This window comes from Monodelphis domestica, chromosome 3 (assembly GCF_027887165.1).
Source record: "Monodelphis domestica isolate mMonDom1 chromosome 3, mMonDom1.pri, whole genome shotgun sequence".
NCBI lineage: Eukaryota > Metazoa > Chordata > Mammalia > Didelphimorphia > Didelphidae > Monodelphis > Monodelphis domestica.
In genome coordinates this window covers 530,394,730-530,409,085 of record NC_077229.1, presented here as the reverse complement: position 1 = coordinate 530,409,085, position 14,356 = coordinate 530,394,730, and the positions used below count along the sequence as shown (strand labels likewise).

At 40.9% G+C, this 14,356-nt stretch overlaps 1 protein-coding gene across 8 annotated transcripts in view; it reads left to right on the top strand.

Moving 5' to 3' along the window:
- LOC100028211 (methylglutaconyl-CoA hydratase, mitochondrial) overlaps window positions 1-13,943 on the top strand; it is a 104,623-nt gene extending 90,680 nt beyond the window's left edge. For 5 of the 8 annotated variants that reach the window (XM_001378267.4, XM_007486215.3, XM_007486213.3 and 2 more), the window contains 4 exons: window positions 3,657-3,844; window positions 8,118-8,168; window positions 12,562-12,609; window positions 13,375-13,943. In XM_001378267.4, the coding sequence (XP_001378304.1) occupies window positions 3,657-3,844; window positions 8,118-8,168; window positions 12,562-12,609; window positions 13,375-13,452 (365 nt within the window). In that variant the 3' untranslated portion in view covers window positions 13,453-13,943. Of the gene's footprint in view, window positions 1-3,146; window positions 3,195-3,656; window positions 3,845-8,117; window positions 8,169-12,561; window positions 12,610-13,374 lie in introns of all 8 variants that reach the window. The other 3 variants (XM_007486214.3, XM_007486211.3, XM_007486210.3) reach the window with 1 other exon arrangement.
- The last annotated feature ends 413 nt before the right edge of the window (window positions 13,944-14,356 follow it).

Here is a 14,356-nt window from a genome sequence, read left to right as displayed (position 1 = left end):
AGGCACCATTTTGACTCTGCCCCCAATCAATAATCTAGTATTTAGTGAACCCAAAGATCTGAGCTTGGGGGTAAGAATTCATTGTTTAACAGAAACTGTTAGGAAAACTGGAAAGCCGTCTGGCAGGAACTAGGCATAGACCAGCATCTCACACCATATATGAGGATATGGTCAAAGTGGTTACATGCTTTCAACATAAAGGGTGATAGTAAAAAGTTCATAAGAGCACAGATGATTTTACCCATCAGATCTATGTCCTGAAGAAGAATATTGTAACAGAGATAGAAATGATTACCAGAGTTAAAATGGATAATTTTGATTTTATTAAATTTAAATTTTTTTGCACAAATGGCAATAATGCAGCCAAAATTAGAAGAAAACCTAGAACTTAACATGTGAGAGGGGGGATTTTATTGCAAGACTTTCCTCACAAAGGTGTTTTATATATATATGCTCTTTTTATCAGTTTGTTTGACCATTTCTCAATTGGGGAATACCCTTTGTTTTTATAAATTCCACAGGGAAGTGAGACAAAATTATTAAAATAAGGAGTATTCTCCAGTTGATTTATGGCCAAAAAATATAAATAGGCAATTTTAAGAAGAAGAAATCAAAGCTATCTATTGTCATAATAAGTTATACTTACTGATCATTAAAATTAAATTAACTCTGAAGTGCCATCTCACACCTGTTAGGTTGAAAATGGCATATGCTGGAGAGGATGTGAAGAACTATCAAATTGTGTGTACCCTTGGAGCAGGCACTACCCCTGCTCTTACCTGTATCCCAAAGAGATAAAAGAAAACAAAGAAACTATAATGTTGAGCTCTTTTTTGTTGTGGCAAAGGATTGGCAATAGCTGATCATGTTGTGGTACATCATTGAATGAAATTCGATTGTTCTGTAACAAACGACCAAGTCTGGTTTCTGAAACGCCTCGGAAGACTCATGTGAACTGACACAAAGTGAGCAGCACCGGGAGAATATTGCACACAGAAAAGCAATATTGTGAGAATAATCGACTGAAAATGTGCTGCTCTGAGCCTTCTCCATGACAGTGCCCATGTTTTCATGAAAAGACGGCTCTCTAGACCGAGAGCCGATGAGTTCTACGTACAGACTGAACTAGCTTGTTTTACCTCTATTGCAGCATGCCTACTACGGACACATGCTTTCCATTGCTTCACATGTGTATTGCTGAACCTTTTCAATGGGTGGGACCGGGACTAAAGAGAGGGAAAGAATTTGGAACTCCAAATGAAAGTGTTTCTTCCATACTAGAATCAAATATAGCAAAAGTTCCAATAATTAATCTGATGAAAATGCACTCAGTGTTTAACTTTTTAACTATTCACCCTCACTAGCTTAATGGGATTTCCCCTCTGACTGTTAAGTGAAAACGAGAAAGCTGCCTGATTTAGTCATGTTTCTCTCTCCCTCTCAGAAATGAAGCAGTGCAGTACTCAGGCTAGATATGGGGATTTTTTAATGATTCGTGTCACCGTTAATTCAGAAAATCCAAATTCAGAACAACAGCAAATTTAAATCCATGCTTTTAAAATATCGCCATTCTTTTAAATAAATACCAGCTTCCCTATAAAGTGTGAAATCTTTGCTACTTTTCTGTTTTGAAAAAGCCAAAAGGAAATTGCCTTAGAAATAATTTCAGAGTGCATCAATATGAAAACATTCTTATATTTTTTATTGAAAAGAAAAAAATCAACCTAGTAAAAATGTACATTCTTGTCACTTCGAAAGACAGTAAGTTTTAAACTTGCAGCCTACAGTACAGTTTTCTTTTCTCCTAAAACACAGACAACGAATAGCACTTTGCAGATGAGAGTCCCTGGAGGATATAAGGAGCAGGATGATCAGTAGTCCCCTGTACTCCTTTCCTCCTTAGAACTGTGACTCGGGGCCTTCCTCATTCTAGTGCTCCTTGCCCTGGGACAGCAACCCAGAACCAGATATGGGTAATGCAGCAGAGTCCCACACTTGGTGCCAGCAAAGAGTTGCCTATGATCTCCTTCTGACCAGCTTTCCTACTTCTTTACCATCTGTAACTGGGAACTCTGGAAGCCATCTCCTGCTGCCCTATTGTACAAGGGGCCCTCCCCTGGCTTCTTTGCCCTGGAGCTGCTGAATTAACAGACGTGGTAAGCAATGGGCACCCTAGTAAACCAGACCTTTCCTCCCGACCTTGCAGACTGTCTAGAGATGGATGATTGCCTCCCCCTTTGTTGGTTCGGCCACTCTAGAATTCATTTTGAAGCATCAGCTTGATGTTGTTTGGAAGGAAATTTGGAAGAGCTTAGGGGTTCCCTGACTTCACTATTTTGGCTCTTTTTACTTGGTCTTCAATTTTTTACCTAAAAAAACCAAACCTCTCACTTCATTTTCTTGGAAATTCTAGTTGTTGATATACTGAAGGTGTGCTTTTCTTTGAAGCTTTGCTTACAGATATCTTGGAGTCTGCGTTCCCATCCGGAGTGTCCATGTCACCACAGCAGGGCTCCTATTTTTTAATTTTGGCTTGTTCCCTCTTCCAGCTTACTTCCTGATCTTAGACTTTATATTAGGGCTAGACTCTATCCTTCTGGAGATAATGTCTGAGCTGAGCTGCTGTCCATAGATCTTTCTGCTTTGTTGGTACTTTAAGTGGAGAATTATTCCTGGATTTCAGGTTGATGGTCTCTAAGGTTTCAGTTCTCTAAAAGTCTTCTGACCCAAGGCAAAACCTGATTACTGCCTTCCTGGTTGAAGCTTGGAAACTTCCTGATTTATGTCTTAGTCTGCACATCTCCCTTATTGACTGGCACTAATTCCAGTAAACTTATATTGAATTTAGCCACTCCTAGCTAGCCAGAAACCTCTTCATCCTCGGAGTGACGAAAACCACAGCCTCCCCTTCGATTGGAATTCCTACTCCAGCTATTCCCTTGCATACTTCATACTGGACTGAATAGTAGCCACTCACTGCTGGCTTCTGAACTCCTTCCCAGCTACATAGCCTTCAGGCTGTCCCCAAGCTGAAATGCCGCCCCTAGGCACAAGGTCCTTCTTCAGTCTGTTCTGGATGCCTAAGCCAGAGTCGGGTAGTAAATGACCGAGATGCCAGGTGACCCTGTTCTGTCATCCTTCCCCAGGTCTGGGACCTCTTTTCCTGATTCAGAACCTTGATCCTCCTTCAGTTGGTGGGTGCTGGAATTCTCCACATGGCACACTCTGGGCAGACCCTCTTCCTAATGTCCCCAGACTACTCTGTCTCCCTCTTCTGACCTGAGCTGGAAATAGAACTTTTTTTACCTTGACCAGAACTTCGAGTTCTGATCTCTTTGGAATGATTGTGTCGAAGAACTTCTCTTCTTCTACTCTAACTGTACTCCAGCTCTGCATGTTGGCTCTTCGCCGGCCAATTAGATTGGAATTGTTTCTTGTAATTACTTAACATGCCACTCTGGTTGCTCTTCCCATTCATTATGGGAATCCCCAAAAAGCACACATTTCTCAGCTTTGCATGGAGTTGGTACTAAGCTTCACTATGATGTATTGGTTGCTTTTAACTGCTTTTAATTACAATGCTGACCTCTCTGATGTTAGCTTTAAAACCTTGTATCAAATCATTACTTGCATATTCCATTTTGTTCATGTTACAGGAGGAACACAAAGATTACCTCGTGCCATTGGCATGGCTCTAGCAAAGGAAATGATCTTCTCTGCTCGTGTATTAAATGGCCAGGAAGCGAAGTCAATAGGCTTGATCAGCCATGTTTTAGAACAAAATGAAGCAGGAGATGCTGCCTACAGAAAGGCATTAGCCTTAGCAAGAGAATTTTTACCTCAGGTATTTCTAATTAGAGACTTTTATGCTATTGTTGCTTTACAGAGATTTGATAAGCCTATCAAAAGTAGCAAACAAGCTTACTAGGACTATGAACTTCCTAAAAGAGGAATCCTTTTAAGTTCTGAAATGGATGAAGTGTCAGTCTTTCTGTAATTACTTCGGAGCTTACCCTTTCATTCCTTCCCTCGTTATATATATTGTTCTCCTTTACATAAAGGGAACAAGTGGTTTTAGTAAGATTTAAAATAAAAGTAGATGTGGGAGTTATACAAGTAGACTAATAATATCTTGTTCTACCCATGATGAATTTCATGAATTCCTTTATTGGGTCTTAGAGTTTTGTTTGTTAGCATCATATCCTAAATATTAATATGAAATATACATTCATTTTAAGTATTCAGTTTTTAAAGAAATTGCATATAATTGTAGTATATGACTTTTTTATATAGTCACTACTTGACTATATTAAAATTTTTTAAATATATTTTGTATATAGTTTATATAATATAATAAATATATATTTTTATATATAAAATATATGTATTTTATATAATCACTACTTGACACCTTTTAAAATTACTTCTTTCCTTTGTAAAAATTAAAATTAGCCATCATTGTAAAAGTTAGAATGTTATAAGATTATTAATGATCATTAGAAATAAAGGAATAAAAAAGTAACAAAATAAAAACCACATGGCCATGGCTAACCTACCTATTCAACCCCCCCCCCCCCAGTCATAACCCACAAAGCAAGAAGAGTGAGAACAGGAACCCCACCCAACATATCCCCTTGTCTATGTCAGCACTATGTCTCAGGAAGTCAGAGGGCTCCTGGGAAATGTAGTTCAAAGGCACAAGGTTTCCAGTTACATTCTCCCCTGAGACCCAGTGGAAGACTGGTCTCTCCAATGAATCTTGTAAACATAACCAACTTTTCAATTACAATGATTTGAGAATAAAAGGAAAAGAGAACAAGACCAATGATTGCTAGACGCATTGACCAAAAAAAAACAAAACCATTAGGGGCAGTCCCCTTTGTCATAAGAGTGTACATACAAACAAATGCATTCAACCCCACACGGGTCAGATCACCACATCCCAAAATTCATTCTGGATCTTCTGGTGCGGCGTGTGGTCTGTGCAGACATCTTCATGGCGCCTTCTCCAAATCGTTCCCTTTCTGGATTCGGAGAGGTAGCGTGTTCTTATCCTAAATTACTCTCACTAGAATTTAAACTCTGTATTATAGGATAATGATACATTCCCCCTGAGGAGGACAGTAAAAAACACAGGGATCACTCAGGGATACATGGCTGAGTGATGAGGTATATGAATCAATTGGCAAAGGAATATCAAAAAATCCAAATAAAAGAGAAAAAATAACTTCTAGATGAAATATAGAATATCAGTCTTATGTGTAAACATTCTAAGTAAAGGGGAAAAAAAAACTTATCACAGGTCCTTGAATCAGGACCCAATTAAAATGATTTAAGCAATTATGGTCTTACCCAATCAGTAGCCAGGACTACAGAAAGCTTGCCACACTATGAAAGACAGAAGAGGGACTAAATTATAGAAGCCAGGAAGGCAACCAATGTGAGGTGCTTGATAGAACGTGGGGCTCAGGGAAGTCTTGCCTCTGACATATGTCAAACAGCCATAACCTCGAACCCCAAACAAGTTCAAGTCCTCTTGTCTTGGCATTGAAATTCATCAGTCCTACCTGGATTGTGTTGGTCCTTTTTGACCTTGTGCTTCTTGGTCTGTATAATGGCTCTTTTCTTCCCTCTGGAATCAGACAGAATCATTAAGCAAAGTCCCATAATTTGTAAATAAGCAATAGCATCATTTTTATAGTCTAAAGCTTTTTGGGTATGCATTATTAGGGCAAATGTATTTTAAACTTATATTACTGTAAAATCAAAAAAGTTAAAGAAAATCTCAATTCTGGTGACATGTCCTTCAAATACAAAAAGGAGGGAAAAAAATAAAACTGAAATACTATATTGCACATGCAAGAAAAAACAATAATAAAATGTTTTTTAAAATAAAAAATATATAGTTTATGATCAGTGACACACTGTGTCAGCCAAGGAAAGAACACAAAGGTTTCTCACCCCCAAAATGAGATCCATTTCCTTTTTAACTTGGCCATGAACCACTGTGTGGGTACAAATGATTTTCCCAAAGTAACAATTTTTGTAAAGAACAATAGTACAAAATGCACATTCAAGAAGTATCAAAATCCCCAAAGTCATAATAGCCCATTTAATGACAGTAGCAAACAAACCCACTATCATTAGGATTCACATGAGTCTGTTGTATGACATCAAATAAAAAAAAAAATCTTAGAAGCCAATGTCACAAGTTTTTAAGGGTAGCCGATCTTTCAACCCTGGCCGAGATGTTTTTAAAAAAGTCTATTACTGCTATAATTACAAAGTGTGGCAGAGGAGCCCAGAAAAAACACACACCTCTATACTGCTGATGAAAACCTTTTGGATCTAAAACAGCACCAAGAATCTGGTGGAAGGGGAGAGTAGGCTGAAGAGTTACAAATGGGAGATGCTTCCTCTTGGGAGCAATCCAGGGGTACCACGCCTTAGGAACAACTTCCCAGCTCCTCTGGTATGAGACTGTTTTATGTCTCATCCATTACATTTTTATAAATGTGGAGGTGGGGATTATAATAGTGCTACTGCACTTCACTTCAGCTACTAAGTGGACCCTTTATCTCTTTTTACAAATAAATCAGAGACAGGCTAGTCAGATTAGTCAGAGCTATTTAAAAAAAAGATATCTAAAAATCATCTGAAGAGACACCTTAAAATCAATTTGAGATATTTAGCTCATTAAATTCTTCCATTTGGTAAATTCTGGCTTTTAAAACACTATTTTCTTGTTTTAATTCATGTGCCTCTGTTTCCAGATGACCTATTTTGCATTTGAAGCTATTGTTTTCCTTTTCCTGTTTTTCTTCAACCTTATATGATTTTTAAATTCTTTTTTTGAGCTCTTCTAGAGCCCAAGACCATTCTCTGTATTTTTTTTGTGAGGTTTTGTGTGAAGTTTTTTGTATCCCATTGACTCCGTGTTCTTTGGTCTTTATCCCCGTAGAAGCTTTCTATAGTTGCCTATTTTTTACCAAAACATTTTACATTTTAAATATTTTAAAGGTATGACAACAAAGTAAGGAAGGGATGAGGAAAGGTATCTTATCTTCCTTGTGCTTTGCACTAAAATAAAAATAAGTCACTATTATGTCATTCCTAGAAAAATTATATGGGTTATTAATGTACCTAAGCATGTATCTCTATGAAATCAGAAATCTCATTCATAAGAACTATATCCACACAAGTTGTAGTCAGTTTGTAACTACTATCAAGAATATGACGTGAGAATTGCCTCCATCTAATGCCGAATAGTTTCTCAGCTCTAGATTGTGAGGTAAGTCTTAAAAACAGAATGTAATTCAGAAACATTAAGGGATTTGCCCCAATCACCTTATTAGTAATTGTGACGGGCAGAATTTGAATGCAGGTCTTGCTCTTTCCAAAGCTGCCTCTTATCCAAATAGTATACAATAGCAAATTGTTGTCTTTGAAAAAAGTATTTGATATTTAAAATAATCCATTTAACGCGGCACGTACACCAATGGATAAATACGAACTTCTAGAAGATAAAAATGCCGTCTTTGGCGATGAATTCTTTAAAGTTTTCACAAAAGATATCAGTAGACCACAAGTTACTTAATCATTTATAAGCAATCTTTAACCCATTCGAAAAATAAACACACATTAGGCAGTTTGCTCCTGGGTAAATCTCTCACTAACTCATTGATGAGGTAATTCAGGAAAATGTGTGGTAAGAGTATTTCCCTGAATTCATTGAATTCAGCATTGGTGCCAAGGGAGAAGAAAAGAAAGGACCAATTCCCCATTTACATTCCTCTCCCAGCCCTTCCAAATTCGTCCTACCGCAAGCTTGGGGTTTCCTCTGCCTGCTTTTTAGAATACCAGTCACGCGACGTCTCAGTAACTTTGAGCATGAACGTTGCAGTGTTTAGATTCGGGATTCGGGGTTTTCCTAATTGGGAAGTGTTGCTTGTGCATTAGAATGATTAAAGAAGCCCTCGGTCCCCCCCGGCGTCCCATGTGGACTATTACTGGGCAGGCTTCCTACTTTATTAAAGGGGAGTCTGGGACAGGTGACAGGCCCCCCTACCTTGATATCAACAGACATCCCAAATGTTTTTCTTCCCTCTGGATCTTAGGGGCCCGTAGCCATGCGAGTGGCAAAACTAGCCATCAATCAAGGCATGGAGGTAAGTCGATCACGGCTTGGGGGGGGGGGGGGGCTTAGGGAGGGTTTAAAATAGCCCTGCTTGAGACTCGCGTTATTTATAGCTTTGGAGACGATATTTGCTTGCAATTCAGGTCACGTGAACGTTGGCGTTGGTTCCGAATGCCATTAAAGCAGAAAGTGAATGGCCTGAGCTAGCCGATCATTTTAGGCAAGGCCTGGGGGATGGGACAGTGGCATGTTTGGGACATGGGTGCTTCTTCACAGAGATGGTGGCCAGCAGGTTAAAGTAATCAATAATAAACCTTCTTTGCAACGTGCTGGATTTGAGCCATCGGGGGAGGTAGGCTGGGGACGACGGGAGATACAGATATGAAATACAAAGAGCAGATGGCTACAACAGGAAGTGAAGATTTGCAATGGAGGAAGTCTATATAGGGGGAAAGACAATGAGGACAAAGCCTGAGAAAAGCCCTCCCTCAAGGGAATGGTGAGAAGAAGCCGGTACAGGGACGAGGAGAAGCCGGCCGAGAGGATGCACTCCCAGTGCCGCACACCTTCCTCTACAGCTGTTGCACCAAAGCTCTCAGATGGGCAACAAACCATGTAGTGAGGGAAAAAACAGCAGCAGATCCGCTTTCCAGTACAGGACGAAAAACCAAACGGCGGGGCAGGAACCGTAGAATGGGTAGCCTGGCCTCTCGGACTGGGTCTCGTTCCCAGGAGGGGACCTTCGCTTTAGCCCCCTGGCAGAGAACAGGGCAGCAGGGCCAACCTCTGACCTGGAGAGAAGATGGCCGAGCCAGACCACAGGCTGTCACACCAGCCCTGCCAATGAGGTCTCCGGACAAGATGGCGGCCGCCTCTCCAAGCCAGGGGAGAGAGTCTAGAATCGGATGTGAGGGACAGAACAGAGACGCAGCACTGTAGTTCTGGTCCCGGCAAACACAAGACAGAATAGAGGCAGACGCTAAAAGCCAAAGTAGGCTTAAAAACCACACCAGGGTTACTAGAAGTGCCCATAGCAGGGCCTTGTACAAAATCCCAAATAAGATGGAAGAAAAGTAAATAACGAACAAAGAGACTTCTTATTTCAGAGATATCCAAGGCAAATGCAGAAGAGGGAAATGATTCTCAATATGTCTGTGAATAAAACCTCAACGAAAAACACACCTTGGCTACAAAATAGATTAGAATTCCTAGAGGAAAAAGGAAGCATACATTTAAAAAATAATTTTGAAAAATACCTTAAATAAGAGGAAAGAATTAGACATGAGAGTAAAGGAAGAAAGACTTAGAAAAATGATTACTTAGCTCAAGAGGTACAAAATTATACTCCTTAAAAATTATAATTGATCAAGTACAAGTTAATGATTCCATGAGATAAAAAAGTCAAAATTTAGGGAAAGAGTAATTTTTAAAAGTATTAGGTATATCATGTCATAGACAACTGAAAAGGGAAAAAGATAAACGAGAAATCACTTAGGAATCACTGGACTACTTGAAAGTCACAAACAACAGCAACAAGAAAAACAGGAGCTTAGATATCATCTGCGCTAGAAAACTTGAAAAAAATGTTCAGACATTAGAATCAGGGCAAAATAAAAATAGAACCCACCAACCAGTTACCTCCTGACATAAATACCAAAATGAAAACTCCTAAGGCAGTCAAAGCAAAAATCCAGAGCTTCTATATGAATGGGGGGAAATTGCAGGCAATGAAAAATAATTCAGATGCCAAAGGAGTCAGAATCACACAAACAAGATTTGGCAACAACTGCCAACATACAGGAACGGAAAACATGGAATCCAATGTTCCAAAATGCAAGTGGTTCAACCAAGAATGGCATAAGCAACAACACTGAATATAATAATCATAGAGGGAGAAAATTGGGTCTTACTGATGACAAGAGCAGACCTGAGTAGTAATTCTCAAATGCAAACAAAGAAGCCAAGAGAAATAGAAAAGGTAAATTCAAGGGAACAATAGAAGGGACTTGACATATTTGAATGGTTTACAGTCTAGAAGGCGGGGGAGGATGCAATGATACAAGCAAGGCTCCATTTCGAAACCTGACATCAGCAGGCTATTTGGAAGTCACATCGAGGGCTCAGTACAATTTTGTGACTTTTTTTTTTAATGAAAATAAAAAGCTGGGGGGAAAGCTACACTAGGGAGACGGGGAGAAATAGAGGAGAGGCATCTATCCTTGAATAATCAGAGAGTACAAAAGTTGTTTATAAACAAGGAAGGGATCAAGTGTCACTTGAAACTCACTTTCCTGTGAATTAGCCAGGCATCTTATTAGACATTTTAAACTTAGGATGTCCAAAACAGAACTCATCTTCCCCCAAACCCTCCCTCCCACTATCTTCCCTACTGCTGAAGATATCCTCCTCCTCCTCCTCCCACTCCCTGAAGTTCACCCTCTTAAGAGTCATCCTGTATCCCTCACTTTTTCTCTCTACCCTCCCCCACATCTAATAGTTTCATTTTACCTGTATTCTGTTGGACTGTGCTTATTAAGAGGGATCTATTTTCCTTTTCCACCTGAAGTTGGAAAGGCGTAGGTGGAAGAGAGAAAACAAATCATTGTTTTAAAAAACTCATTTTAAAAAGGAATAATAGGAAGGGACTCTAAAATGGAGGGGTGATGCCATGATGTCATATTGTAAAGGTTAAAATGATGGTTGAGACTGAATGTAATAATTATATTTGGTCGCCAAGGATTTTATTTATAAACTCCTAATGAAATACCCAAACTCAGCTGGAAATTTTATAGTTATTTAATTGATATAGTGGAGGAGATTTGAGAAGAAGGAAGAAGGAAGGGGCTAGTACTGGATGGGAAGATTAGGTGATCTAGAAAGTAAGGGTTTGAGTGTGAAGGAGGAAAGAATCAGCCTGACCTTCAAAGGGGCTCAGCTAAGATGCCCGAACCTGAATCAGCTCAAGGGCAAACTCACCACCAAACCCAGAAAAATAACTGCCACCACTCCAAGATGTCGGAACACCTAACACGCTGCCAGCCAGAGTCGCCTCTCCAGGGAAAGAGGAAGAAAGAGGAAGTGATGTGCCTTATATAGATGGTTTTACATCATTTTCCTGCGTCTCATCTGTACCAATGATTGCTTAGTTTGACTTAGGACAGCCGAGGGGTCTGTCTGTTTTTTTCTGCACATGTCTGTTGAAGGCCATTTCCTCAGATAATTAAATCTTGAGTTTGGTGCAGACCTTCCTGATGTTGTTAAACTAAGGAGGGTGGAGAAATTCAGGATTCCCAAGACCTGATTCTGTTAGTCCAAGTATCCCTATTTTATTGATTAGGAAATAGCTAAATCAGATCTTCTAAAGTACGGTCTGATTAGGGTGGAATAGTTTTAAAATTCACAATATGGTGCAGAAATGAAAGAGGGAGGAGACGGGAAATGAGCAATTGAATTTCACAATTAAAAGCCATTGGTAAGAAACAAGAGTTTTGGTAGAGTTGCCAGAATGAAAACCAGATTCAAGGGATTAAAGAGGGAAGTGAAAAAGAATAAACCTTCCCCCCTCCCCCAAGTTTAGCCATGAATCAGGAGTGAAATGGGTCACAAACAGGTTGGGTTTCGAGTGATAACAGAGACGGAGTACGAGCTGTAGGCAGGTGGAAAGTAACTGGTGTTAAATGTCCACTTGCCTTTTGCTTAGCTTGGGGCATTAGAGAAAGTTGGAAAATCGACATCTCGGTGGGACAGAGAAATAGAACTACTTTTTCTTCTGCATCGTGCAGGAAGGAGGAACCACTGATGTGAACATGATCAGAAACTCAAAGCAGAACTGAAAAAGTTCTAATTAATGCCCTTCGTGAATTCATGACAGCCATGATTTAGTGAAGAAATATTCTGTTAAGCCTTGGATTTGATCAGGGCAGTCTGGGAGTTGAATTATTCAAAGAAATCCTTTACTTCTGGGCCCAGGAAAACACAGTTATTATTCTTACACATTCAAAGGAGACCCTTTGAATTGTTTTTAAAATGTTATTTTTGTAAATAGAATTCTTAGTCATTGTAAAAAGAGTCAACGTTTGACAATTCAAAGACGTTTCTCATGTGTTCCATCAAAACACATGGATCAGGAGGCAGCTGGGTGGCTCAGTGGATGGAGAGACAGCAGATGGGAGGTCCTGAGTTCAAATCTGGCCTCAGACACTTCCCAGCTGGGTGACCCTGGGCAAGTCCCTTCACCCCCATGGCCTAGCCCTTACCAATCTTCTGTTTTGGAGCCAACACACAGTATTGATTCTAAGACTGAAAGTAAGTGTTTAAAGAAAAACTTATGGATCTAACTCTGGGAGAATAAAATTATTAATTGGGTTATTGTGTATGTAACATATAAGTAACTTGTTTCTAACCTGACTCTATCTTTTCCGCAGGTGGATTTAGTCACAGGTTTAGCAATCGAAGAAGCCTGTTATGCTCAGGTAATTTTAAAAGTCAAATTACATTTGGGTACATTTCCAAAAAGAATGTTCGGAAATAGCAGGCTAAGCACTGTAGAGGGCCGGCACTCTTCTCCTTTTGCCTCTCCTAGTCAGCGTAGTTGTTTGCCCAGAGCAGACGTGTGTTCTGTGTTTGGCGATTCGCTCGAGATGACTCCCGCGAGAGCTACCAAGAGAGACCGAGCTAGTTTCTTTGGCCTCGAAAGTCCAGGCCAGCGGAGCTCAGAGGCTGCAGCCCTCGCGTGAAAACGTCGCGAGAAATGTCGAGGGAGTAGACAGGGACACAGTAAAGTGCGCGTCGGTGCACCCCGGGCCGAGCTCTGTTCCTGCTTCCAGAAGGGTGATCCTGGAGCTACTGAGCTACGGTCGGGCGCGCCTGCAGGGCGAGGTGCTTCTGAGTCTCTCCCAATAATAGGTTACTTTGGGAAGGAGGAGGAGAGGCCACGGGTAAATCACGGGGATCGTGTCGTTGTTCTCCACAAAATGCACATTCCAAAGGCAAACGCCATTTGGTGTTCTTGTAGCTTCCGCCTGCTTAGTGGCTCTCTGTTGTTTCTTGAGTGAGATCCTTCCAAAGGAGGGAAAGGCCATCCATCGGCGTGGAGGGGAAACGCTCGGGAGACTTGTGGACGCCGTCATTGCGGTTCTCTCTCGAGCGAATAGTATTGTCTGAGACTCCTTCTGTAGCTCATACGCTTTGCTCAGGGTGTGTCCCTTTAACGTTTACCTGTGCTTTTCTTTTCTCAGACTATCCCAACCAAAGACAGACTTGAAGGTCTTCGGGCTTTTAAAGAGAAGCGGCCCCCTCGGTACAAAGGCGAGTAGCCGGTTCCGAAGCCTCCTCCTCCCAGGGGATCCCCGCCTCTCAGAGTGCGTTCTGGTGCCCGGCGCCTCCAGGCAATTGGACTTCCGCGCACCGAAGTGCAAGCAAGCTCTTCCTACCACGCATCAAGCCTCTGAAATGTGCTCCACCGTCGCCGCGGCGCCGTCCCGTCCATCCTAGTTTAGGGAGCTGCTCCATGTGCTGGCGCCGACCCAGGCTTTTTCAGTTCCATGTGTTAGACTTTCAAATGTGAACACTTCCTCTAGACCCAGCCCAGAGGTAACATTCAGTCTATGTGTTGCAGTGCTTCGAAGAGGAAAAAAAGCTAGTTTTGCAATACCAAAAAGGTGCGGCATAAAAGTAAGATTTGAGAGGGCTTTCGAGGAAATTCAGTCTGCCAGTGTAGACGGATCACACGTGCATTTAGCTAGGAAGAAGGAAATGAAAAGATAATCTGCAAGTTGTAAAATACAAATAAAGTCAGTGAAACGAAGCTAATTTGCTCATAAATTATTATGAATGTCTCAAATGTTTTTGATTAATTCCATGTGATCTTTTCGAATAAATGAATTGGAATAAAGTAGGTGTTGGAAGATAAAATTGCTAGTTGGTCGCCAGGTTCAGGCAGCACGATCAAAGCAATGTGATAAAGCGGAAAGCGCACTGGTTTGGAGTCCAAGAACCTGGGTTCAAATGCTGCCTTTTGGAGATCTGTGTAACCGCGGTCAAGTCGCCACCTCTCTGAGCCCCCAGTTTTCTCATAGGATCCTGTGAGGAACAATACTCACTGCCATTCAAGTATTTCAAGTCAAAGGGCCTTAAGAAGCGTGCACCCCACATACCCGCCCCTTTTATTGCCGACATTTTTGTCGTTTAACACTCCATTCCTGTGAAAGCCTCCCCATG